The sequence below is a fragment of the Mycothermus thermophilus genome, assembly GCF_041956435.1.
Source record: "Mycothermus thermophilus strain CBS 625.91 unplaced genomic scaffold VTJ04scaffold_1, whole genome shotgun sequence".
Taxonomy (NCBI): domain Eukaryota; kingdom Fungi; phylum Ascomycota; class Sordariomycetes; order Sordariales; family Chaetomiaceae; genus Mycothermus; species Mycothermus thermophilus.
The window spans coordinates 1,822,113-1,844,972 of record NW_027191427.1 but is presented as its reverse complement, the minus strand read 5'-3'; the positions used below and the strand labels follow the sequence as shown (position 1 = coordinate 1,844,972).

General features: G+C 56.5%; 10 protein-coding genes across 10 annotated transcripts; 4 read left to right on the top strand and 6 right to left on the bottom strand.

Annotated features, from left to right (window-relative positions):
• Positions 1 to 118: 118 nt before the first annotated feature.
• VTJ04DRAFT_676 (uncharacterized protein) lies at positions 119 to 4,324 on the bottom strand (the record flags this gene model as incomplete). Its single annotated transcript, XM_069365014.1, has 3 exons — positions 119 to 293; positions 369 to 1,036; positions 1,100 to 4,324. 3 exons carry the CDS (start codon positions 4,322 to 4,324, stop codon positions 119 to 121), a joined length of 4,068 nt encoding a protein of 1,355 aa, XP_069223285.1.
• A 1,000-nt stretch (positions 4,325 to 5,324) lies between these two features.
• Positions 5,325 to 5,799, top strand: VTJ04DRAFT_675 (uncharacterized protein; the record flags this gene model as incomplete). The annotated part of the gene is made up of 3 exons (XM_069365003.1): positions 5,325 to 5,477; positions 5,537 to 5,660; positions 5,720 to 5,799. 3 exons carry the CDS (start codon positions 5,325 to 5,327, stop codon positions 5,797 to 5,799), a joined length of 357 nt encoding a protein of 118 aa, XP_069223284.1.
• Positions 5,800 to 5,873: 74 nt separating this feature from the next.
• Positions 5,874 to 6,183, bottom strand: VTJ04DRAFT_674 (uncharacterized protein; the record flags this gene model as incomplete). The annotated part of the gene is made up of 2 exons (XM_069364992.1): positions 5,874 to 5,987; positions 6,088 to 6,183. The coding sequence occupies 2 exons, from the start codon at positions 6,181 to 6,183 to the stop codon at positions 5,874 to 5,876; spliced, it is 210 nt and encodes a 69-aa protein (XP_069223283.1).
• Positions 6,184 to 6,364: 181 nt separating this feature from the next.
• VTJ04DRAFT_673 (uncharacterized protein) lies at positions 6,365 to 7,474 on the bottom strand (the record flags this gene model as incomplete). Its single annotated transcript, XM_069364981.1, has 1 exon — positions 6,365 to 7,474. One exon carries the CDS (start codon positions 7,472 to 7,474, stop codon positions 6,365 to 6,367), a length of 1,110 nt encoding a protein of 369 aa, XP_069223282.1.
• A 272-nt stretch (positions 7,475 to 7,746) lies between these two features.
• On the top strand, positions 7,747 to 8,231 carry VTJ04DRAFT_672 (uncharacterized protein; the record flags this gene model as incomplete). Its single annotated transcript, XM_069364970.1, has 2 exons — positions 7,747 to 7,896; positions 7,968 to 8,231. 2 exons carry the CDS (start codon positions 7,747 to 7,749, stop codon positions 8,229 to 8,231), a joined length of 414 nt encoding a protein of 137 aa, XP_069223281.1.
• Positions 8,232 to 8,661: 430 nt separating this feature from the next.
• VTJ04DRAFT_671 (uncharacterized protein) lies at positions 8,662 to 9,851 on the bottom strand (the record flags this gene model as incomplete). Its single annotated transcript, XM_069364959.1, has 3 exons — positions 8,662 to 9,129; positions 9,189 to 9,257; positions 9,321 to 9,851. The coding sequence occupies 3 exons, from the start codon at positions 9,849 to 9,851 to the stop codon at positions 8,662 to 8,664; spliced, it is 1,068 nt and encodes a 355-aa protein (XP_069223280.1).
• Positions 9,852 to 10,480: 629 nt separating this feature from the next.
• Positions 10,481 to 10,956, top strand: VTJ04DRAFT_670 (uncharacterized protein; the record flags this gene model as incomplete). Its single annotated transcript, XM_069364948.1, has 3 exons — positions 10,481 to 10,497; positions 10,570 to 10,843; positions 10,918 to 10,956. 3 exons carry the CDS (start codon positions 10,481 to 10,483, stop codon positions 10,954 to 10,956), a joined length of 330 nt encoding a protein of 109 aa, XP_069223279.1.
• Positions 10,957 to 11,350: 394 nt separating this feature from the next.
• VTJ04DRAFT_669 (uncharacterized protein) lies at positions 11,351 to 12,821 on the bottom strand (the record flags this gene model as incomplete). The annotated part of the gene is made up of 2 exons (XM_069364936.1): positions 11,351 to 12,272; positions 12,343 to 12,821. 2 exons carry the CDS (start codon positions 12,819 to 12,821, stop codon positions 11,351 to 11,353), a joined length of 1,401 nt encoding a protein of 466 aa, XP_069223278.1.
• A 1,113-nt stretch (positions 12,822 to 13,934) lies between these two features.
• Positions 13,935 to 19,450, bottom strand: VTJ04DRAFT_668 (uncharacterized protein; the record flags this gene model as incomplete). The annotated part of the gene is made up of 3 exons (XM_069364925.1): positions 13,935 to 14,849; positions 14,911 to 19,015; positions 19,074 to 19,450. The coding sequence occupies 3 exons, from the start codon at positions 19,448 to 19,450 to the stop codon at positions 13,935 to 13,937; spliced, it is 5,397 nt and encodes a 1,798-aa protein (XP_069223277.1).
• Positions 19,451 to 20,014: 564 nt separating this feature from the next.
• On the top strand, positions 20,015 to 22,069 carry VTJ04DRAFT_667 (uncharacterized protein; the record flags this gene model as incomplete). Its single annotated transcript, XM_069364914.1, has 1 exon — positions 20,015 to 22,069. The coding sequence occupies one exon, from the start codon at positions 20,015 to 20,017 to the stop codon at positions 22,067 to 22,069; it is 2,055 nt and encodes a 684-aa protein (XP_069223276.1).
• Positions 22,070 to 22,860: the final 791 nt, after the last annotated feature.

The following is a 22,860-nucleotide window of genomic DNA, read 5'->3' as shown; positions in this document are numbered from 1 at the left end:
AAGCTAGATTCATAACTCTATCTCTCTGCCTATCAGACAACAAAAAATAAAAGGTAAATACATAAAGCATAACACTTGAACCTCAAACAACCCCTCAAACATCTAGCCCATCCACTCGTTAATGCGGCCGCGAACTCGCCATCTCTCCATACCTCCCACGATGTTGCGTCGTGTCGTAGGCCTGCAAGACCCTCGTCTGCGACTCGTCGGCCTGGGAGAAGGCATAGCCGCGCTGCTTGCGCATGCGCTGGACCTGACGGACTTTGCGAATGGCTTTCTGGAATTGTTCCATTCTGTTTGTTTTGATTCAGCGGTTAGCATCGGCTCTCAAGGGGGGGGAAAAGAGACAGAGTGAAAAAGCTGCATACCTCGGCCGATAGTCCTGGATATTATACTTTTGAATCTCCTGAACGTGGTGGTACGCCTCGGGGCGCCACAGGCGCTTGCTAAACTTCCAGACAAAATCCCTCAACAGGCAAAAAATGGCGAGGGTGGGCATCTGGAGCCAGAACATCGGATCCGAAAACAGCCGCGGGATTACGCCAAAGTACTCCATCGAAATGTTCAGCTTGGGCGCGACGGTACCGTAGACGGCCACAAACACGAGCCAGATGACCATGCTCCCGGGAATCGCCAGGACGTGGTACTTGGTCCAGTTGTTCGTCACCAGCGACGCCTTGCCCAGCACCGTCAGGAGCACGGCGCCGTACATGGCGGCACCCCAAACCCATTTTCCGGCGGGGATGCCGTCGGACTGGGGGCCGTCGTTGACAAAGAAGAGAGAACCGCCGATGTAGAGAACGAGAGAGTGGTAGACAGCGTTGAGGATCCACGAGGTGAAGACGTGCATACGGAAGAAGCGGTTAGTTTGGCCGAGCGAGTAGAGCTGCGGGTACCGGTCGAGCAGGCGGGCCGAAACAAATTGGTCCAGGATACCGAGGACGAGAGGAGGGAGCACAGTGTAGAAGACATTGTAGAAGGACAGCGTCCATGACTCGTAGATGACTTCACCCGAGAAGACGTTTTCGAACGTGTACTAGTGGGAAAAGAATTAGTCAATGTGACCCAGAGAGACTTATCCAACGGATGCGATACATACCCAGAATTGCGTGAGATAGAGAGTGATGTTCTTGTAGAACGAGAACAATATGGTCTTGGCAACGCGATGATAACTCCAAGCACCGTGGACAAGCAGGAGCTTGCGGAGGTAGCGGAACTGCGCAATGGAAACATCGGCGCTGCGAGCGGCCTGGAGACCTTCAACACCGCTGATGCCGATACCGATATGAGCAGCCTGAATCATGGACACATCGTTGGCACCGTCACCAATGGCGAGCAGGATTGACTCCTTCTGGTACTTCTTGACCAGCTTGACAACCATAGCCTTCTGCAGCGGCGAGACGCGGCAGCAGATGACGGCCTTGCACAAGACGGCGAGGTCGAGGAAGAGCTTCTCCATGTCCTTCTCCAGGGCGTACGTGAGCGATTTTCCGTCGATGATGAGCGCCAGGGTGCTCATCTCGATGGTGACGTCGCCCTGGTTCCGGATGGCGTCGAGCTTCTTCTGGAGGTTGTCCCTCGTCGCGTCAGCGCTCTCTTCGTTGACGATGAGCAACATCATGTCCTCGCTCAGGAGCTTGCAGCTCATGCCGATGTTGATAGCCGTCTCCTGCCGGTCACCCGTCAGGACCCAGACCTTGATGCCGGCCTCCTGCAGCGTGTGGATGGTCTCAGGGACGCCGTCCTGCAGGCGGTCCTCGATGGCGGTGGCTCCGAGAAGGTAAAATTCCTTCTCGATAAGCTCTGCCGCCTTGTCCAGCTCCTGGGCACGAGTGCCGCCGATGGTGGTCTGGGCCTTATCATAAACCTTGTACCACTCCTGGAATTCGTGCTCGGGAATTTCGCGCATGGCTAGGCAGAGCGTCCGCAAGCCTTCCGAGGCGTACTCCTCCAGATGGCGAAGGGTGGTTTCGACGTGGGGATTGTCGTCGTTCAGGCGCTCCAGGATAACCGTGTCGGCACCCTTGCAGTAGATGCGAATCTTTCCGTCAGGGCAGCGGTAGATGGTCGACATGCGCTTGCGGGTCGAGTTGAACTCGCAGACAGCCAGGAGCTCGAACTCAAGCTGCTTGCCATTGACTTCGATGTAGACGAGACGGGGCTTGCGCGCGGCGAACTTGTAGCCTAATTTCAGCGCGCCCTCCACCAAGGCGCCCTCGTCAGGGGAGGCGGCTTGGTACTTGATGTTCCCGGCGTCGTCCGTCTCCGGGATGACGGTGTGGCAGGTGGAGAGGAGGGTGAGGAAGTGCTCGATGGCTTGGGAAGTCGGGTGGTCCTTGAGGCGCTGCGTGAGTGTTTTGAACTCGTGGATGCCCACTTCGACGCCGTCTTCAATGGTCGGGACGCGATCTTCAGGAACGGTCTCGGCGTACATGACGCCGGCAATGGAGCAAGCCTTAAATTCCATCTGGTTGCAAGTGAGCGTGCCCGTCTTGTCCGAGAAGACATACTCGACCATGCCCAGCTCCTCCACCAAGCTCGACGTGCGGCAGTTGGCAGGGGTGTCCGTGACGTCGTAGTAGATATCCATGTCGTCATTGATCAGGATGCCGTGCCAGTACTTGACGATTTCAAGAGTGACGAAGAGCGAGATGGGAACGAGAGCAGAGAAAAGCACCCAATACGTGACCATGTCCTTGATGAAGATGCGGGCGACGGCGCCGGCCCCGGTGAGCAGCTCAAGGTCGAGGTAGGACAAGGACTTGCCATGGACGCCGCGCATGATCAGATCGCCGGCGGTCGAGATGACGCTGAGCACAAGCAGCACGGCGACCAGCATCAAGACCAGCTTGTTCAGCTGGCGCTCGACCTTGGTCCGCTTGATGGGGGCGGCGGTTGCATTGCGCATCAGCTTTGTCTCGTGGCCGGTGAAGACGACGACGCCGTGGATCCAGGGGGTGTTGCGGAGGGTGGCACCGCGCAGCAGAAGCTGCTCAGGGTTCAGGGGTAGCTCCTTCTCGCCACCGCCGGACTGCAAGGTCAGAGTGCCTTCGTACGTGTACAAGCTGCTGTTGGGCTGCTCGGAACGGAGGCGGCCACCAAGGCGACTCAGCTCAACGGAGCTGACCATGGAAGACGTCTCGGGAAGTGCTTGTTTGATCTTGAGGTTCGTCTCGCCGTCCAGGTTGGCCGTCTCGATGTAGCACAGACCTTCGGGCTCGGAACTGGCCAGTAGAATCAAGTCTGCCGGGAATGGTTCTTCAGATTCGACACGGACAATATCTCCCACCGCGACGTTGATCCACTTGGTCTCCTCAAAGGTAGAACCGCGCAAAACACGCGCCTTGGACATGTTGAGCGACTTGTCAGCTTGCTTCCGGCGATAATCCTCCACCAATTCTTTGCCGGCTGACACCATGAGCACGACTATCAGGGGACCGATGGTGGTGTACTGGTTTGTGGGCGATAGCCCTGGGATCTGTTGGAGGGCGGCGGTAAACAAGAAGAAAATGTTGGCGAACTTGGAGAACTGCTCGAACAGGAACTTGGGAAGGAAGGTTGCGATGTTATACTTGGCGGTCGACACATGGTTGTCGACGTACTTGTTGGCGGCGTTGGCGGGGGGGTTGTTGAGGTAGATGATGCGGGGTCCGAGGGTCGAGGGGTCAGGTTTAGATCGTCCGAAGCCGAACTTCCAATTGCCCATGTCGAACTTCTTCTCCTTCTGCGGCGGGGGGATCTCTCCGCTGTCTGTTCGGCCGGGTCGCGGGTCCGTAAGGGGGAGGTCCATCTCGGAGTATCCCTGGCCCATTCCTAGCCTGTGCTTCATCCTCCCGAGAAAGCCGCCGCCCAGGCTGAGGACGCTGTTACGTTTCCTGGCCGCCTGGGCGCCGGAAGACGGGCCAGCTCCTGTTCCTGTCCCTCCATGTTGGTAATACCCGCTGTCGTCCGGGTAGTCGTCAAAGTCGTCGGCATATCGTTGGTAGTTGCCCAAATCCGATGTCTGGCTGTACTGCCTAGACACGCCAGTCGCTGGGCCGTAAGGGCTCGTGGGCGCCCGTAATGTTGAGGCGCCTGCCGGCGCGGGCCTTCCGTAAGGATTGGAGGATTGGCCGGAGCCAACAAAGTCGTCATATGATACGGAAGGGCGGGACGGGGCGGTGCCGTCCTGGTCGTAAGCGTACGAGGTGAGGAGGTCATCGTCGGTCAGGTGGGAGCGCTGGCCGGTGCTGTAGATGGGCTGTTCATTGTCGAGATCGAGAAGGAGATCCGTGTTGTTGTTCCGGGAGGACGAGGAGCCTCCCGGAGGCGGGCGGCCGGCCATTCCGGGAGTGGCGATGCCGCGCGCAGGCGCCGATGTGGGCTCAGGAAGAGGTGGGATGGCTCGGGAGCATTGATTTACCTAGGGCGGGCGGGCATCGGGCGTCGGACAGCGTCGTCGCGTGTCTCTCGGGATGCCGGATCGCCGTCGAAACGAGGCTATCTCGCTTTTTTGTTTCGAGAACAGAACCTTGGCCAGCCGAGGATGCTGAGGGGCGGGATGCGTAGTCGTCGTGTCGAATACGGAGGTGGAAGTGGTACGGGTCGGGTTCAAAGCACAGCCTCTTTTCCACAGGCAAAGGAGTGTTGCGATTTGTTGGAGTGACCCTGGGCACCAAAGGAGTTGTTGCTTGGCTTCGTCAGCCGCGTTGCGTCTCCGCTGCAGGGGGGCTTTCGTCCCAAAAAGGTAATGCACATTCAAAAGGCAGCGTAATGAAAGGGGATGCAAAACGACATGAGAATTGTTGTGAGGCTGAAGATTTGTTATGGAGATATAACTAAGGTAAGAATCGAGTCAGTTTGTGCCTCTGGCTCCCAACTCCAACATAGAACCTTGGAACTCAACGGTTTGTGTTGACGAAGACACAGGGCTGTGCTGCCCAAGAATGCAACACTGAAAGGAAAAGGGACTTGCATCCTCCAGATCCAGCTGCTAAACTTAGGGGCCTGGGCCCCGCTGAAGTCAGGCTGGTCGAAGTTTGGGAAGCTTCGCTGTTGGTTCCATGGCATTTGAGGGAAGACTTGGCCAATCAACGTTCTGTTTCAGATTTCCCGGGCCTGTCAACAGACGAGAGCAGCTGTCAGCCAAGCCGCAGCCGGCGGAAGGCAAATGCAAGGCGACCAGCCGTTCAATGCTCTGGAGGCCAGTTGTGTTAATGTCACTTCCAACATCTCACATCACATCAAACCCCATTCATCATTCGTATTGCTGACACCAGATCATCCACCAAAACAACCATCAACAACCAGGAATCCCGACTCAACACCCTTGCATATCATCAACCATGGTCTGCGGAAAGTGCCAGAAGCTCAACAAGACGGTCCTCGCGACGCCCGGCGTCAAGAAGAAGAGCGAGATGTACTATGGCTCGCCCGCCTCCTCGTCAGCATCCGGCGAGAAGAAGTCAGCCACCCTTGGCCAGACGGGCATTTCAAAGGTATGGTCAATTAATATCTCACGACACAGCAACGAGCTAGACTCTAACTCCCATCCCAGAGTAAACTGCTGTCCAAGGCAGCCAAGAATCCCTATGCACAGTACTCAAGCTCCTGCATCCGCTGCAAGACCAAGATAGCCCAGGGGCACTCCTACTGCAACCAGTGTGCCTACCGCGAGGATGGTGAGTATCTGTCATGTTCCATTTTTGCGTACCACGATGGCTAACGCGACTTTACATAGTGTGCCACATCTGTGGCAAGTCAAACAAGAAGAAATCGGCCGTCCCGACCGTGGATGGCCAGAAGCGGACGCTCAAGTGAAGGCATAGATAGCCTCTGCTTGCTTGATGGAACAGTAGAAAGAGAGCCGTGGTCTCTCTCATGAAGCAGGAAACTCAGATGCCCAGTAACGGTCTTGATGGACGGGAGCCGTTCCGGGGCGCCAGCCCGCCTCGTTTGACAACCCATTCGTGTCTTTCGCAAAAATTCGCCCGGGCAGTTCTTAGAGACTGAAAGGTTGGTGTCCATGATATCGACAAATATGGTTTCATCTCTGTGCTAAGTTTTGGAGTTCATGGGGTCGGGATGTGGGAGCCAGCAGATACCTACGAGGCCAAAGACTGTCCGAGAAAAAGAACAATCCTTGGCCAGCAGCGGCTGACCACGGCGTCCGGATGGCTTAGGGGGAGAGCTGAGTGTAATCATCAGAGCTGAAACAAAAGAACAAGTGATGTGGAAAGCGGGGCATCAACGAGACAACATGGGCGGATGGATAAAGTTCATATACAGACTCGCTCGCAAATCAACTCATTCATGATATTTTCCTACCCACCACCAGCAATGTCCAAGAAACAGACAGCCAACCCGATTTCTTCAGTGTCTCCCATCAGATTGAAGCCTTCAACCGCGGCGGCCCAAGCACCTTCTCGACAAACTCCGTGAGATGCTTGTTGACATCCTCGGCCGCCTCCCAAAGCGCCCAGTGAGTGGCGTCCACCTCGCGTGTGGTGAGGTCGTCGAAATACTTGCCCATATTCGCCATCATCCACGGCGGCAGCACCACATCCCTCGTGGCGCCAATGTACAGCGCCGGCATCGTCACCCTCGTCTTGCCCCTTTTCAGCAGCTCCAACTCCTCCTCAAAATTAATCCTCCCTGTCTTATACCAGCACAACGGACCCCGCAACCCATTCCGCATGTACTCGTCGGCATAAAACTCCATCTCCGCCTCGTCCAACAACGGGCTCGGCCCGACCTTGTTCGGATCCTCCAACAACCTGTCCAACAACACGCCATCCGTCGGCTTAAACACCACCTTCCCATCATCCTTCCTCCTCCCGCCAAACATGCCCCGCAAAAACCCGCCCACCGCTTCCCGACTTGTTACTTTCCCCTCCACCTCGTTGCCCGCAAACTGCACTTGATACCCAAAATTCGGCAATCGCTTCACCACCTGCTCCGGAGCGAAATACTCCTCGCGGGGCGGATAAAACCCCGTACAAACGCTAAACACCCCGCTAACCACCTCGGGAAACCAGAGCACCATCCTCCACACCACCATGCCTCCCCAATCGTGCCCGCCGATAACCACCTTCTCCACGTCCTCTCCGTCCTTCTTGCCCTGCACGTGCCGCACAAGCTGCACCAGATCCTCGCACACTGTCCGCATCGAATACGCTTCCAGCTTCTCGGGCGCCGAGCTGCGCCCGTAGCCCGGCATGTCCGGGACGATCACCCGCAGGCCGAGCGAGAGCAGGTGCGGGACCTGGTAGCGCCAGCTGAAGGAGAGGTCGGGGAAGCCGTGGATGAGGAGGACCGTGCCGCGCGGGGGGTTATCGGAGGGAGAAGCGAGGAGGTAATGGTAGGTGACGTTGTGCCGGGAGGAAGGGATAGTGTAGAAGGCGTGCTGGACGCGAGGGTCGTTGGGGAGGAGTTTGTCGATTTTGGGGGGAGGGGGGTTGCCCGTGGTGGTTTTGTTGTTGTTGTTGTCGGACATGGCTGATATGTTGGTGAGGAGTGCTGGAGAGGTGAGTGAGCATGGGATCTGGAGATATGGAGTACGGGAGATGGTTTCAATCTAGTCATTCACATGCCTTGACCTAAGTACCGTATATAGATGGAGTTATCTTCGACTCACTCACTCACTCCACAGCGTATTGAAATATTTCGACAATTGCCGTCCAAAATAATAAACAGTTCTCGTTAATCACATCAACATGAAGACAGAAGCAAGTAACCGGGAACAGCATCTACTTAGTACGTCAGGGCATGCGTCATGCTCGAGGGGGATCCCCGCTCCACTTATACCCGGCAACCGCGTACTACTTTGAAGCAACCTCGGGCATTGCGGGACATGCTCCGGAGGACTCAAAACATATCCGTGCGTTCCAGGACCTCCGGTTTCTGTGGACCGGAGATGTTTACTAATACGGTGCTGTGGTAGAGATAGGTACATACCGAGTGGACGGAGCAGGGGCTTGTTGGGACAGTCCGCAATCCGAAGGAACACCTGCGACACATCGATCGGCTCCTTGCCCACCAAGTCCACCAACTACCGACGAGCAGACATCCGAGGCCCGCGCGAAACGGTACCCTGCGTGCTGCTGATCGTCCGTCTTGGCGGGCCGGCCGCAGGTGGGCTGTTACCCCGCCGCCGCTTCGATCTGCCCGGAATCTTGGAGTGGAGTGTCCTGGTCATCATGACGGGTTTGTTGAAATCTTTCGCGACTGAGGCATTCCATGGCGCACTTTGAATCATTCGCCCACACTCTGTTTGAGTAGGCATTTATGGACGATACAGAACGTAGCCAGTATTGAATGTATGGATGGGTGATTCAGGTATGTCTACCCAGGAAACCTCTTCGGCGGTGGTATCTCTAGTAGAGCGGTCCATGAATATAGCTAGCTCGCTCAACGTATCTCAGGTACACACGGCATGCTGGATCTTGGCCGTGTGTCAACTCCCTCCTCCTCTGCCTCCGTGTAGCGCCTTGCGCTGGACATAAATCTCGACCCCTGGTAGCTTACCTACCTAGGATCTGAGAGTCTTCCCCAGCGCAAGGACTGAATGGTGCTTCAAAAGCGCAGCATCTTACAAAAATCCGTCGTTTGAAACACACAAAACATTTACACAAACCAGACGGGCGGACATGGCTAAGAACAGAGGGGGGAAATGACGTAAAGTTAGTAGATCACGACATCCTCCTCGTCTTGGACCATTTCGTCTCCGTCATGTTCCTTGGTATCATGAGCAGGAAGCTGTGTCGCGGTTGTCGCAGCTGTCGTTGTCGTCGTCGTTGGGGCGGGATCCTTCGTCGGCGCCGTGACCACGGTGTCCGTCGGGTTAGTATCTTGCGGTGCAGATTTGGGCTCACCAACCGTGGCTTGGCCCGTTGAGGGCGGCTTTGTTTCCTCGATATTTTCAGCTGCTTCATCTGGTTGCTGCTGCTGCTGCTGCTGCTGTTTCTTCTGTTCCCTTCGCGGGGGTGGTGAGGGTGACCGCACGGGGGGCTCGACGCCCAGTTCTTTGAGCCGCTGCTCCTTGCGCAGTTTGAACTCACGCCTTTCTCTGTCGATGGTCTCCTCGGCTTCGCGGATCTGGTCGTTGATGATGTCTTCTTGTTCTCGGGTGAGCCGATAAGGAATGTAGTACTGGGGCAATGGTCAGCTTAAGGAGCCGTCAAGGAGTGTGAAGGAAGTAGGATACTCACAATCTTAGGCTCGGCTCTTGTCACCAGACTTTTCGCCCTTGACAGGATCGTCCGGTGCCGTGTATGCATCTGCGCAAAGGCTATGTTAGCCACGGTTCTGAGATAATGCGCAAGAAATCCAAATTGACATACCGCGCGCTCATCGATATTGATCTGCTCGATCTCGCGTGTCCTCTTTATATCCTCCACACGCTCGGCCCTGCGCTTTTCATCTTCGGCCCTCCTCGCCTGCGCGCGTTCCTGCTGGCGGCGCTCTACCTCGGCCCTCCTTTGTCCGGGCCCCGATGCCGATCTGCTGAGAGTGCTGACCAAGCTCCCAAACAAGCGTTGTCCTCGCTTCTTCTCCTCCAGGGTGACTTGGCGCCGAATCGGAGGTCCGTTGCCGGCCGACGGGCGTCGTTGATCCCACGAGGGCCGGCGCGGCGGCTCGTCATTCTGGCGGGTTCGTGTAGGCGACAAGTCCGAAGGCTGTCTATCGTGCTCCTTGACGGGCACGGGGTCATCGTCAGGCCCGTCTATTCCATTGCGAGCGCCATTGGCTGCGGACGAGGATGAGACGTCATCGGCATGTTCACGCCTGGCGCGTTTGCCAGCAACTTCGTCGGGGGATGGATCCGGAGTAGCTTTGCGCTTGGGCGCGATGGGTCCCTCTACGTCGGCCATGGTGATGGCCTGGGGAGATGCTCTCTGTCCTTTGCAGGATGGATACAGTCGAGGTACGACTTCAAGTCCGAACTGTGGTCTTCAGGGAAGGTTGCAGATGGATGACGACAGGCCGGTGACGCAGAACGAAGTCGGATCGGGAGAGATGGATCCCGGGGTTTCGGAACGAAAAATCGATGGATTGGCTATTTAGATATCGTCTTGCTCATTTTCCAAGCTGATGGGGAACAGCTGGCGAACATAAGTGGAGGGGAAAGCATGAACAATTTATGGATGTCACCTGGCATTCGTGCTGTGTGACATTGGAAAACGGAAGCTCCAGAAATTCAGAAGCGCTTGCTTTGACAGGTATGCCGGCCATAGTGAACCCTAACCCTTAGACACCTCTTCACCGAAACTGCCAGAAAAGGGCGCCGAGGCTGATGACCAAGCTGCAGTGACGTCTGCGGCCCATGAATTTCTTGCCGTCGCGTCTTCTGCATCTTGACCGCGACAACGCTCCAAACCTCAACTCAAACGCATACTACGTACACTCTGCCAGACCACAACCAACACTCTCCGTTTCTAAACCAGCGCTTCGCCCATCTAACCAACCTGCCTCTACGGGCAAATAAACATCCCCAACCACCATGTCTCGCCATCATCCGTACGTCCCTCCCCAACCCCCCCACTCTGACAAACACAAATAACATCGACTAACAATCTCTCCCTCTCCCAGCGATCTCGTCATGTGCCGCAAACAAGCCGGCATTGCCATCGGCCGCCTCTGCGACAAGTGCGACGGCAAGTGTCCCGTGTGCGACTCGTACGTGCGCCCGACGACGCTGGTGCGCATCTGCGACGAGTGCAGCTTCGGCAACTACCAAAACAAGTGCGTCGTGTGCGGCGGCGAGGGCATCTCGGACGCCTTTTACTGCTTCGAGTGCACCCGCCTCGAGAAGGATCGCGACGGCTGTCCCAAGATTATCAACCTGGGCAGCTCGAGGACGGATGTAAGTTTTCTTCCCTGTCCCGACGAAGATGGATGTGGACCGGTTGCTGACAGATGTTCTTTCTCGCGCAACAGTTATTTTACCAGAAAAAAACAAATCGGACAACATTTTAGTGACTGGGTGGCCCGGGTCTGGGCGGTTAGCTGGGTGGTTTCTTAGTTGGAAGGATATAATAGCATCATGGCTGTTTGTTGAGCTTGACCCTCTCGATGAACATGGGTCAGTGGCGTTGCGGAGTTCAGGGTAAAACTGGGGGATAGTGTTTGAAATCGTTCGGTTGGAACTCGACTGCGGCATCACCCACACATTGCTCAATGCCTGATACCATCGCGAATCATACTGATAGTACTATTACATCGTCATGTTGTTCTACAAAGGAAAAGAAAAACAGTACAAACCAACCCTCCCTAATACCACCGTCTTGAGACAAAGGAAACAATTATACCCCCTATCCATCTTCAGCCTTAGGTACCGTATCCATCCACCATATATATGGTAGTGGCATTCTCAAATATAGCTAACCTTCGTCCCCATACCCGCCGTGGCCTTGACCTTGGCCCACGCGACGCCAATCACCTTCGCCACGCGCTCGCGCACCTTCTTCCGGCTGAGCAGCAGCAGGAGGCCCATGACGAACGCCAGCATGCGCATCACGACGTACGGGTTCATGCGGAACGCCGAGGCCACCTCGTCCACGAGCACCCGAAGGTTCCGCAGCACAATCATGGCCCGGGACATGATGGTCGGGGTGGCGACTCCCGACCCGGAGCCACCACTTCTCCTCGCCACCGGTCCCGAAGCTTTCGACGACGACCTTGCCGACCCCCTTGACGTGCTCCTCGCCGAGGGCGTCCCTCTCCTAGCAGGTGGCGGAGCCGGCGGATTCTCGACGCCAAAGTCCTCCGTGCTGGTCGCCTTCGCAGCGGCGGCGGCAGCTTCGCGCTTCGCCCGTTCCTCCTCCAACCTCCGCTTCTCCCGCGCCTCGTTCTCGGCCCGCAACCGCCGCGCTTCCTCAATGTCCCGCCGAATCGCCTCTTCCCGGCGGCGGCGCTCCTCCTCCTCCTTGCGCTCCGCTGCTTCCTGCTCCTCGCGCAGCGTGTCCAGCGCCTGCAGAAACGCGTCGCGCCGCTCGTCGTCCAGCACGGGGCTGACAGAGATGAACTCGCGCGCGTACTCCCACTCGCCGTTGCGCGGGAGGACGTGCAATGTGTAGAGCTCGAGGAGCTTGACGCGGGCGTTGAGGTCGCGCGGGGTGTCGGCGCCGCTGGTGGTGCTGCGGCGGGCGGGCGAGCGGTAGCGGCGCGGCGACTCGGAGAAGCGGTCCTGCGGGATTGAGTCGAGGTTGGGGGTGCGCGAAGCAGCGAGGTAGTTCTCGAGGCGTTTTTGGTTGAGGGTTTGCGTTTTGGCGTGGGCGAGGAGGAGGGTGGCTCTGCGATGGGGGGTTAGTGTTTTGTTTTGGGTTTTGTTTCAATGGAAGAGATAGCAGACGGAACACATACAAGTTAATCACCACCTCGGCATCCACATCCCCCTCAACCCCGTGATATCCATTCCTCACCACCTCCTCCCAAACCTCTCCTTCCCTGACCTTATGGCAAATCGCCTTCCACTCCTGGGCGCCAAACGCATCCTTGCCCTCGTCGGACCCCAGCTCGACAATGGCGTTCAGCACCGTCAGGTACAGGCTCCAGACCTTGATCCTCGATGACCTCGACGCGCGGACAACCGGCGCCGGCTCAGGCGGTTCGCTGGTACCCTCGGCCGGCGGCGGCGGCGGGGTCACCAGCGGCAAGACGGTCGAAAGGGCTTCGGGTAGACGGCGCGTGAGGAACAGCGTCGACGCCTGCCGGTAGGTCTTGGAAATGTGCGCGGATGCAGGGTTGCGGCCCCCCGACAGGGACGCCATGGGTCCTGCGATGCCGCGCGACTGGGCGAGGGTGTCGGCGGCGGTGTAGAGGGTGCGGTTTGTTGATGACATTGTTTTTATTGTCGTTTGTTTGTTTTCGTGGGCCGTGATGTGGGTGGGATGCAGACGGCCGACCTATCGTCGTCGGGCCAGCGACAGATCTGGGAGCCGGGAGAGGTGGGCGGTGTCTGTTTTGGTGTCTTGCTGTTGCTCGGAGAGGCTGGGGGGGATGGACGAATGAAAAGGAAGAATCGTCGTGGGCGCGTCAGAAGAGTTTGGTCATGATGTTGTTTTGAAGGTTCCCCCGAGACAGCGAGACAGCGTGAATGACAGCAGGCCGTCGATGAAATTCAATTAACACTGGATGAACTCCGCGTGTCTGCTGTCCGAGTCAACAACAATGGCACGACTCGACGACATGTGCAGGTGACCGGAGTCCGGGAAAGCCGCAATTTGCTCCGTTCCGTCGTTGAGCCTCGGCTAGCGTAGCACCTGGGACCCAGCAACGTGCCGAGCCTCGAGATCGATCGTGTGGGGAGGAATTTGTTAGGGAACAACTCCCTTTGCCAGGCCAACCACGTGCTGCGCCCAGGTTCCCCCTTATCCCGTCACCTCGGGCGCTAAGCAGACTAAGCAGCTTTCCAAGCCCAGCACATGCTTCGGTCGACGACAACAAAAAATCTGCATAAATGTCAATTATATTCTACTCTGTGAGAACGGTGCATTGGCTTCGGCCTCACTGCACTTTCAGGACATGACGGAGGTTAACTTGCCATCCACTGAGGACTCCGTTCCTGACGGGTGGGGATACCCGGCGATGCAGCCCTCAGGGGCTTCCCCTCCAGTTCTCCAGAGCCGACTCTCAAATGCATATGAGAGTACATGTCACGTCACTCTGCAGTCGCTCTTAGAGCCATAGGCAACCCTAGGGGAACACTGGTTCTTTTAGATGGATATAATTCATACTTTGGCTTTTGAGTTTTGAACGTTGCATGGACGACTCAGGCCGGTCACCAGGCCTTCAAGGCCAGGGCTATTCGTCCTCTTAGACCACAGTCAAGAATAAAGCCATGACGCAACTTGCTGGTTGATGAGGTTCTTGATTATGACAGAGTTCCCTATGTCCAAACCAAACACCGAGAATCCATATGTACTTGTATTCTACTCTGCACATGCACCAACATCTCACTGCAACATCGAGTCCAAGCTCTCTCCCAACTTCTCCTCGATCCCAACAATCCATCTCCTGTTCTCCCTCTCCACCACTTCGTCGTCATCATCCTGCAGCTCACTAATGTACGGCAGCATCTCGGGCAGAGCCTGGAGCCACTCCTCACCCAGCCTGCTGGCCAACGCCTGCTGGCATTTGATCACCGCCAAGCGGATCGCAGCCTGGCCGTTGCGCAGATGCTTGAGCAGCGCGCTGTTAAGTTCCTTGTGATGCTCCTGCGAATCCGCCGCTGCTGCAAGCTCCACCACCGCAGGCACCAGCTCCTCGGTCGCCTCGATGCCGGGACTGCCCGCCCGCAGGAATTGGGCTACCAGCACCGGCGCCACGGCACTGAAATGCGCTGGGGCCTGCCAAAAGCTATCCTGGTCATGCTCGAAGCACTTGGCGAGGGCGCGCAGGACGCGCTTCCAGAGCGCCTTTTGATTGGGGTCGGCCGAAAAGTCGGCAGATGAGAGCACCTTGGTGGCGCTCTCGATGATGTACGAGGCGTAGCTGGTAACGATGGACTTGAGGTTGCCGAAGAAGGCGTCGAGGAAGCCGTAAACGGCATATAGGCGCAGCGTACGACCAGTAGTGTCGCTCTTTGGCAGGCTGGTGCTGGCCCATTCCACCAGCTTGGAGAAGACTGGTCGGAACGTAGCATCGTTCAGCTTGTAGATCATCTTGAGGGCGTCCTCGTTGGTCTTGGTCTCCAGTTCGTCCAGATCCGCTTGGCTGATAGTCGTATTGATTTGGCCAGTAGCGACCATCCTCCTCAGATCCATAGCATTGAGGAACACAGCCGAAAGCGACGACACGTTCTTTGACACAACAGACTTGGAGTGCTTGTCGAGTGCCATGCCGAGGATGTCCAAAAGCTCACGAACGGCCTGCCATGGTGTTAACACTTGACTTCCAATTCAAAAGAAAAAGTTAACCAACAAAACTTACCGATGTGCCATGGTTCGCGGCGGACGCCCAGTTCTGGTTGAGGGCATTGTACAGAACCTTCGGCTCAGCCAGTTTGGCCAGGAACTGGAGACAGTGCTTGCGATTGCTGACAGACTCGTCATCCAACTCCGCTGCCGCTGAGGCATTCGACAGCGTGAGCAACCGATCGAGGTAGGAGCCCGTAATCATGTACGGAATGTGCTGGGCCAAGGCCGCCATGAAGGCGAAGGCGGCATTATGCATCTCCGTGTCGGCCTCCTCGCCGGCCAAGCTCTCCTCCAAATAACCCAGCGCCTTGGGGATAGCGATAGGAAGCACCGGAACAATGCCATCCTGCAAGACATCCACGAGTGATGCCAAGCAGAGCAGAGCCATGACCCGAAGGGTTGGTGATGACTGTCCGAGGCAGTAGTCTCCAGCAATGGTGGCGGCGGCAGCAGCCACGGCGTCGAGATCCTTCTTTCCGTACTTCTCTGAAATCTTGTCGACGCATGTTACGGCTGTGTGCTTGTAGTTCATGTCGTCCGACTCGCGGATGACGGCGGTGAGCTGCGGCAGGAAGGCAAGCAGTGCCTCGCGCGACTTGGCATCGCCAGTGCCCTCGCTGTCCACGCGCAACTCGAGCGCGCGTAGCACCTTCTGCCGCAGGCCAATGTTGGGGCGGTCCAGAAGCGCCTCGACGCTCTTGATGAACTCGGCGATCGAAAGCAGGTTGAGGAGGTTGGACAGCGCGTCCCCACAACGGTTGTACAGGACCTTCTTCCCCTTGACCGTCGAGGCCAGGGACAGGATACCCTCAAGAAGGGCAGCATACAGCTCGCGAATCTTGAACGTCTCCATGTCGTCCCTCTCTGCCAACTGCGTGATCTCCCGCTTCAGACGACGGTTCGCCAAGAGATGTGGGAGCAGGTTCAGCTGCTTGGTCGCCAGCTTCACACTATCTGGTTCGCCGGCCCCATCTCCACCAAGCAGAACAGCAGACAAGGTGGGCTTTGGCTTGAAGATATCTCCAATTAAGTCCACAAGCTTGATGAGGGTCTGGAGCTGGATCTCCACCGAGAATGAACTGATCATTTGCATAGTGAACGCGATCATGTTGTCGGTTGCGGCGTACCGGTCGACGAACATGGCAAGAACCGCAAACAGGAAGTCTTCCGGCCCAAGATTCTGGACCAAAGAGAGGAAGACATCATGCTTCCGGTGCGAAGGAACATGCTCGTAAGCCGTGACAAAGCTGGCGAGGAGGTCCTTCGTGCTGGACACCACATTCCGGCCCCTCTTGCGGAATGTCTCAATGAGGGGCGGAATGACCTCCTTGATGGTCTGATTGACGACATGGGCCGAATAATCGTCACCCTGCTTGAGCACCGAACTGCCCATGAAGGTGAAGATGGGCATGACGCTCTGCAGCACAACATCCGGCGCCGTCCGAGCCAAGCTAGCCACCAAGAGCAATGCCGAGTTGGTGACAGCAGGACTGGAGGACTTCTGGATGCACGTGGCCAGGACATCTCCGTGACCGACCGACGGATCGATCTTGAGATCCTTGGAGTCTTGATACGCTGGCATCATGGCGAGCAAGCTGGTCAGTACCAAGCTTTGAAGATAGCCCAGCTCGGAGCCAATGAGGGTGCTGAGATGGTGCAGGTCGGAAAGGGTGGTGAAGAGACTCGGCAAGAGCTCCGGGTGCTTCACAGGATCGGATTCCTGAACGAGCTCCAACACAAAGGTCGTCTTGTTCACGGCAGCCTTGAGCTCGGGATTGTTTCCCTGAATGGCCGATGCGCGGCTGGGTTCCGTCGTGCTGACACGTCTGCGCTTGTTCGCAGGCTTTTCCGTGGCAAGTCTGACGTCGTCCTGAAGGGAGTCGAGGAAATCAAACAGAACCTCGGTTGTCAGTTCAACCTTCCGCAAGAGTTCTGCGGCCTCCGTGATGATGATCCCGTTCTCCGATGAGGGCAACAACTGGGTGAGCTTGAACATGGCGCGAGCGGTTGTCAGCTTAGCGTCCGGCTTCATGGACGGCCAAATCTTGACGATCCGAGCGAAAATCGCCTTGGCAAAATTGGGCCGAGAAACGATGGCGGGATCGTTGACCAGTGTGAAGAACGTCTCGAGGCCGTCCTTGTGGTTCGCAACAACGACTTCGACAACCGCTTCATCAATGAGCGTCTCGTCTAGAGACTCGGCTGCAGCCCGGGCAGAAGCTTCCTCCTGGCTCAGCCCAGCCCACCAGTGGAGAAGTGACAACAGAAGGTCGGTGCGCGAAGTGCCCGAGATACTCCGGATCTCGTTCACGACCTTGAGCAGGCGAAGCTTGACGGTAAGCAACGGTGTCTCCGTGGCATGGCCACAGAGGAACTGCAGGATGGAGAGCCTCGTAGAGTGTGACAAGTGCTTCTTCTCACCCTCGCCAGCGGAAGAACCCTTCGAGCCCTGCAATGCGCTGACCAATGCTGCAATGACATGGCCTTCGTGCAGAACAGATTCCTCCAGGCATGGAACCAGCACAGAAGTAGCCAAGGATTTCATGGCACTGCTGTCGACCGCACTCCACCGACCCGCCTTGCCGTACAGGTCTGCAGCCCAAGGTTTTCTGGATGACGATGAAGCCTTCTTGAGCAATGATGCCAGAAGAGCAACGAGATCGGCAGCCGCCCGACGCACCTTCCTCGCTGGATCGCTCAGAGCCACGACTGCGTAGGGGAGAAGGGCCTGGAAGTCTTTGTCTGTGCAGTCCTTCTCCTTGAGCCGAAGCTTGACACGCCCAAGTGCAGCCACCTTGGCCAGCGCCGGGTATGGCCCACACCAAACGCGCACGTAAAAGCTGAAGTAAAAGGAGTTGTCCGGAGCCACGGATCGGCTAAGAACCGGCGCCGTATCGAACTTTTGCAGACCCTCCTCGGTTGTCGCTGCGGACAGGAAGACCGCACAGAGGTCGTCAAACAGGGGCCTAGAATCCAGGGACAGGCAGGATTTTAATGACGTCTCCAGTTTCGCGATCTTTTCGATGAGAGAGTCGATGTCCGGCCGCTCGTCGATGAGCTTGGGCTTCGCTTCTCCCTCAGCGTCATCTGATTGCTGTTCGATGGCGAGTTTTGGTCGGATTGCTGCCCCCAACCTGAGTTCAAGTTCCTCAATATCGAACTCGATCTCCTGGAGCGCGGCCCTGATGGCATCTCCGGTAGTACCTCCTGCCTGAGACAAGGAAACAAGGGATGAACCCAGCTCTTTGCGGATGAGTCCATCTTCATCAACATCGTCATTGACCTTGTGGGCGGCCAAAAGCAGAGACTTGTAAATGACCTTAATTTGCCTCTCCTGAAGCAGGTTGGAGTGGAGAAGGGCGATGACGACTGGCAAACTCCGGACGTCGCCTTTCTTGGAGAGTCTATCGATGAAGGCCAGGGACAGGCCATTGGCCAGCTTGTCAACTCTGTGCTGACGGCCGATCTCGACCAGGAGAGGGACGAGATCTGGGACCTTGATGAGCGCCTTGGCAATGCGGCTGGAAACCTGCTTGGCAGATCGATGCTGGGCGAGGATGGCGAGACAAACGAGACCTGGTCGGTAGGTATCGACAGTCCACCCATGCACAAGCTGCTCCATGAAGGCGGCGAGAGCGACATCGTTAAGGCTGCCTTTCGCAGCGAGGATCGACACTATCATATAACTGGCAATCTGGAGGCCCGGAGAGTCCTTCATGGTCATGGCCTCACTCAATACCGGTCCCACCTGCTGGAGAAGAAGATGGTCATTCTCCAGCTGGATGCTCCTCCGGCCTGACCGCATCTTGTCAAGCATGCCATTGACTGCCTCAGCCATGATGCCGCCCCAAAAAGACACCAACCCCGGGTACTCCTGCTTGGCCCGGCATGACTCGAGGGTATATTGAGAGACGATGGAAAGTAGTTCTGGTCGGTCGATGGCCTGTCTGACGATGGCAGCCCTCGGAGGCGCGGTCAGGGACCGGATGTAGGGATCCAAGAACCTGTACTCGATAGGAATCTTGGCTGGGAGAATAGAGAGAAGTGTGACGAAGGCCGGAATGGTGTGGTAGGGCAAGAATGTGGTAATCAATGCTGCGGTGTTGAATTCATGTATCCTGTATGAATCCTGGTCAGAAATGTCATGGCCTTTCTGCAAGCACGGATAGGCCTTACCTGAACCGTCTGATGAGCCACTCAATGGCCTTAATTGCTGGCATAAGCCGCAGCCGGCTGCCAACCAGGTGAAGGAAGGACGTAATGTGTTTGTCGAGGGCCGCATTCTCTTCGGCATTGAGTTGGACCCGGTCGGTTTCCTGGCTCTGCTCGCTGAAGAGAGTATTGCCGAAGACGGAAAATCGTGCATCCAAGTGGCAGAGCTCTTCGAAGCCTTCATGGCATGCTCGATATATCTCGGTGAAGGTCTGGCCGGCAGCCACCCGGGGCTCCCAAATCAAGGACTTGGAGTGACTGGCCTTGAGAGCCTTGACGTTCAAGCTGGTCCGCGAGTTGGCGGCGATTTGCGCCAGCTGCGCGGCCAGTGACGTCGTCATCGTTAATTCTTGGTCAATTCAGTTTCGCTTTCGGTTATGAGGATGTGTGAAGGTGCGTGTGAGGCGGTTGTGCTGAATGAACGAAAGTCCGCGACCGACACAGCGACAGAACGACAACAGCGACGGCGCAGGACAGAGCGCTGAATTCGATCCGCAACCGCCGGATCTCGCATTCGAAGTGCCAGTAAGACAGCAATCCCTAGGCTTGGCGCCGTCGAGATGAGTCAAGTCTGGAAGGGTGCGGGCGTGGAAAAGTTTGGCCGGTCGCTGTCCACACGCAGGTGCTTGTTGTCTGGACTTTTTTCGTCTCCAGTCGCGACTGTTGATGGCAGCAGAGAACCCAGAAATTTTGCTGGGTCCCAGGATGGCGGGGCTGATAAGATAGCTGTGGCCAATCAAACATGGTAGATAAGCCAGTTTGTGTGGGTCTTTGGTGGGTCACAGCTTGATTTCTCCAAGAGCCGAAGAAAAAAGTTCGGTGCAAGCTGCTGCAACAACATTGAACCAAACCCCAGAGACCAACACCGACAGACAGACTCCTCCCCAAGTCCAGCACACAACTCAATGGCTTCCCGTCCCTCTAAGAGGAGGAGGGTAACTCCTCCTGGCGAAGATCCCTCCGACTCCGCCGATCGCGACGCCAAACTGCAGAAAGCTTTCTTCAAGAGCGCCGCCAGCTGGAACCTCGAAGAGGCCTACGAAAACAAATCCAAGAAGGCCAAGAAGAAAGAAGCAAAGAAGAACAGCGAAGCTGGTCGACTTCCTGTGAAAACGGCACAAGGGACATGGCAGGTCCAGGACGATGTCGAGTCAATTGCGAGCGATGCCGACTGGCTCGACAGTTCTGGGGATGAGGCCGTCGTCGATGAGGAACCCAAGGAGGCCGCTCCCGAACAGCCCAAGATCTCGGAGCGGGAAGAGATCATCAAGGCCCAGGAAGAGCTTGCCAAGATCGCGACGCAGTTGAACGAGGAACCGGAGGAACACCCGGGCGCATTCAAGGCTCTTGCTCGGATTGGAGAGTCGCCAATCCTCGCTATCCAAAAGCTCTGCATTGTCACCCAGATGACTGTTTACAAGGACGTCATTCCTGGGTACAGGATACGACCACAATCTGAGGAACCCGGCGAGAAGCTGTCCAAGGAAGTTCGACGCCTCCGGACATACGAACAGGCTCTGGTGACCGGCTACAAGCACTACATCAGCACTCTGGCCAAGCACGCATCTTCTCCGGTTACAGAGACGAGGAAAGGAGCGCAGCCCATATCGAGCATTGCTTTCACCTGCGCTTGCACCCTTGTCAATGCCGTTCCTCACTTCAATTTCCGCGGCGACCTCTTGCGGATCCTCGTGAGGAAACTGAGCACCCGCAAGGTAGACGAGGACTTCGTCAGATGTCGGCAGGCTCTGGAGACTCTCTTCCGGGAGGATGAGGAGGGCAACGCATCCATGGAGGCTGTTTCCCTCCTGACCAAAATGATGAAGGCCAAGGAGTATCGGATTGACGAGAGCGTCCTCAACTTGTTTTTGCATCTGCGATTGTTGTCAGAGTTCGTCGGCAAGGGCTCGAACGACAGTGTCAGTCGCCCTGGGGATCAGGTCAAGGGCAAGAAGCCTAAGGTGAAGAAGGTTTTCCGGACCAAGCGGGAGCGCAAACTACTCAAGCAGCAAAAGGAGGTTGAAAAGGTGATGGCCTTGGCCGATGCCACGGTCAGCCATGAGGAAAGGGAGAGGATGCAGTCCGAAATTTTGAAGATGGTGTTTGCTACCTATTTCCGGATCCTGAAGGCCCGTACGCCGCACCTCATGGGTGCTGTTCTTGAGGGACTTGCCAAATATGCGCACCTTATCAACCAGGATTTCTTTGGCGACCTCCTTGAGGCCCTCAAGGATCTCATCCGGGATACCGATCTCGCCGAGAAGGAAGAGGATGGGGAGCCGAACGGCACTGCAGAAGAGGACGACGAACTGTCCACGGTCCGTGACACGAGCAGAGAAGCACTCCTCTGCACCGTCACAGCCTTCGCCCTCCTCGAAGGCCAGGACGCTCATAACGCCCGCTCCGACCTTCACCTCGATCTTTCCTTCTTCATCACCAACCTCTACCGCAGCCTGCTGAGTCTCTCGGTAAATCCGGACTTGGAGCTCGGTGCCAAGTCTCTTCATCTCATCGACCCCAACGACACCTCCTCCGGCAACCCCGCCGCTGAACGCCGCAACAACAAGGTCAACCTTCAAACCACCACCGTCCTCCTGTTGCGCTGCCTCACCAGCGTCCTCCTCCCGCCGTGGAACATCCGTTCGGTCCCCCCCATGCGCCTCGCGGCCTTCACGAAACAGCTCATGACTCTGTCACTCCAGGTGCCTGAGAAGTCGTGCCAGGCCGTGTTGGGTCTGTTGCATGACGTTCTGCGCACCCACGGTCGCAAGGTGAGCGCCTTGTGGAACACCGAGGAACGCAAGGGTGATGGAACTTATAAACCTCTCTCCGAGACGGTTGAGGGGAGCAACCCGTTCACGACGACCGTCTGGGAAGGAGAGTTGCTTCGGAAGCATTATTGCCCCAAGGTTCGGGAGGAGTTGAAAGCGATGGAGAAGGAGTTGCGGGGGATTGTTTAGCGGGTGTCTGGGTAGTGAATTGACTCTGTGATGCTCCTACGGTTCTAATATCCACCACCAAACTTTTGAGTTCTACCTGATGTTCTGAGATGTGGATTGATGATTCGCCGTTGTCACGAAGAGCCGTGCCATGTCTTGCCATCTTGATACTTTATGCCCATCCAACTTCACTTCACAGACACCCTTCGATCTGATATCATTCGGTCCAGGATACTATGACCTCCAGGTCACTCATCGCTCCTGAACTCCTGGTCCAATATCCACAAGTTCCAGATTCCCGGATTTTACCGTTGTCCACTATCAACAGGCCCATCGGAAGATTTCTAACTTGATCCAAGCTAACCATCTTGGTCATTGTCCCTTTCTCACACACATCCCGGCGGTGAGGAAGAAGACCTTACCTAGGAGATTGTTTCAAGATGTTCTGGAATCATCCCTCAACACTCCATTTGCCGTTGCTGATTGCGACTCTGTACCAACTGCTCAGCCCAACAAGCTTCGGCAACCGGATCTGACAGAGTCCAGTAACTCATCAAGGGTTGCAAACAGGTGAAGCTAGTCCTAGATACGCTCAAGCACCTTTGAGCAGATCCAACCAAGAACCGCACTGCCCAGCAAGGTAGGAGAGCATGAAACACTGCGCCGGGTAGCTTCCCCAATGCGGTTGCGGACGGCCCAGTCTCATGCCTGATACGGCGACTTCAAACACGGCCAAGGGGCTGTGCGATCGTTTTCGTCTATCGAGATAGCATCACTTCTTCCCGCTCGGGACGGGTTGTTTGGGGGATGCG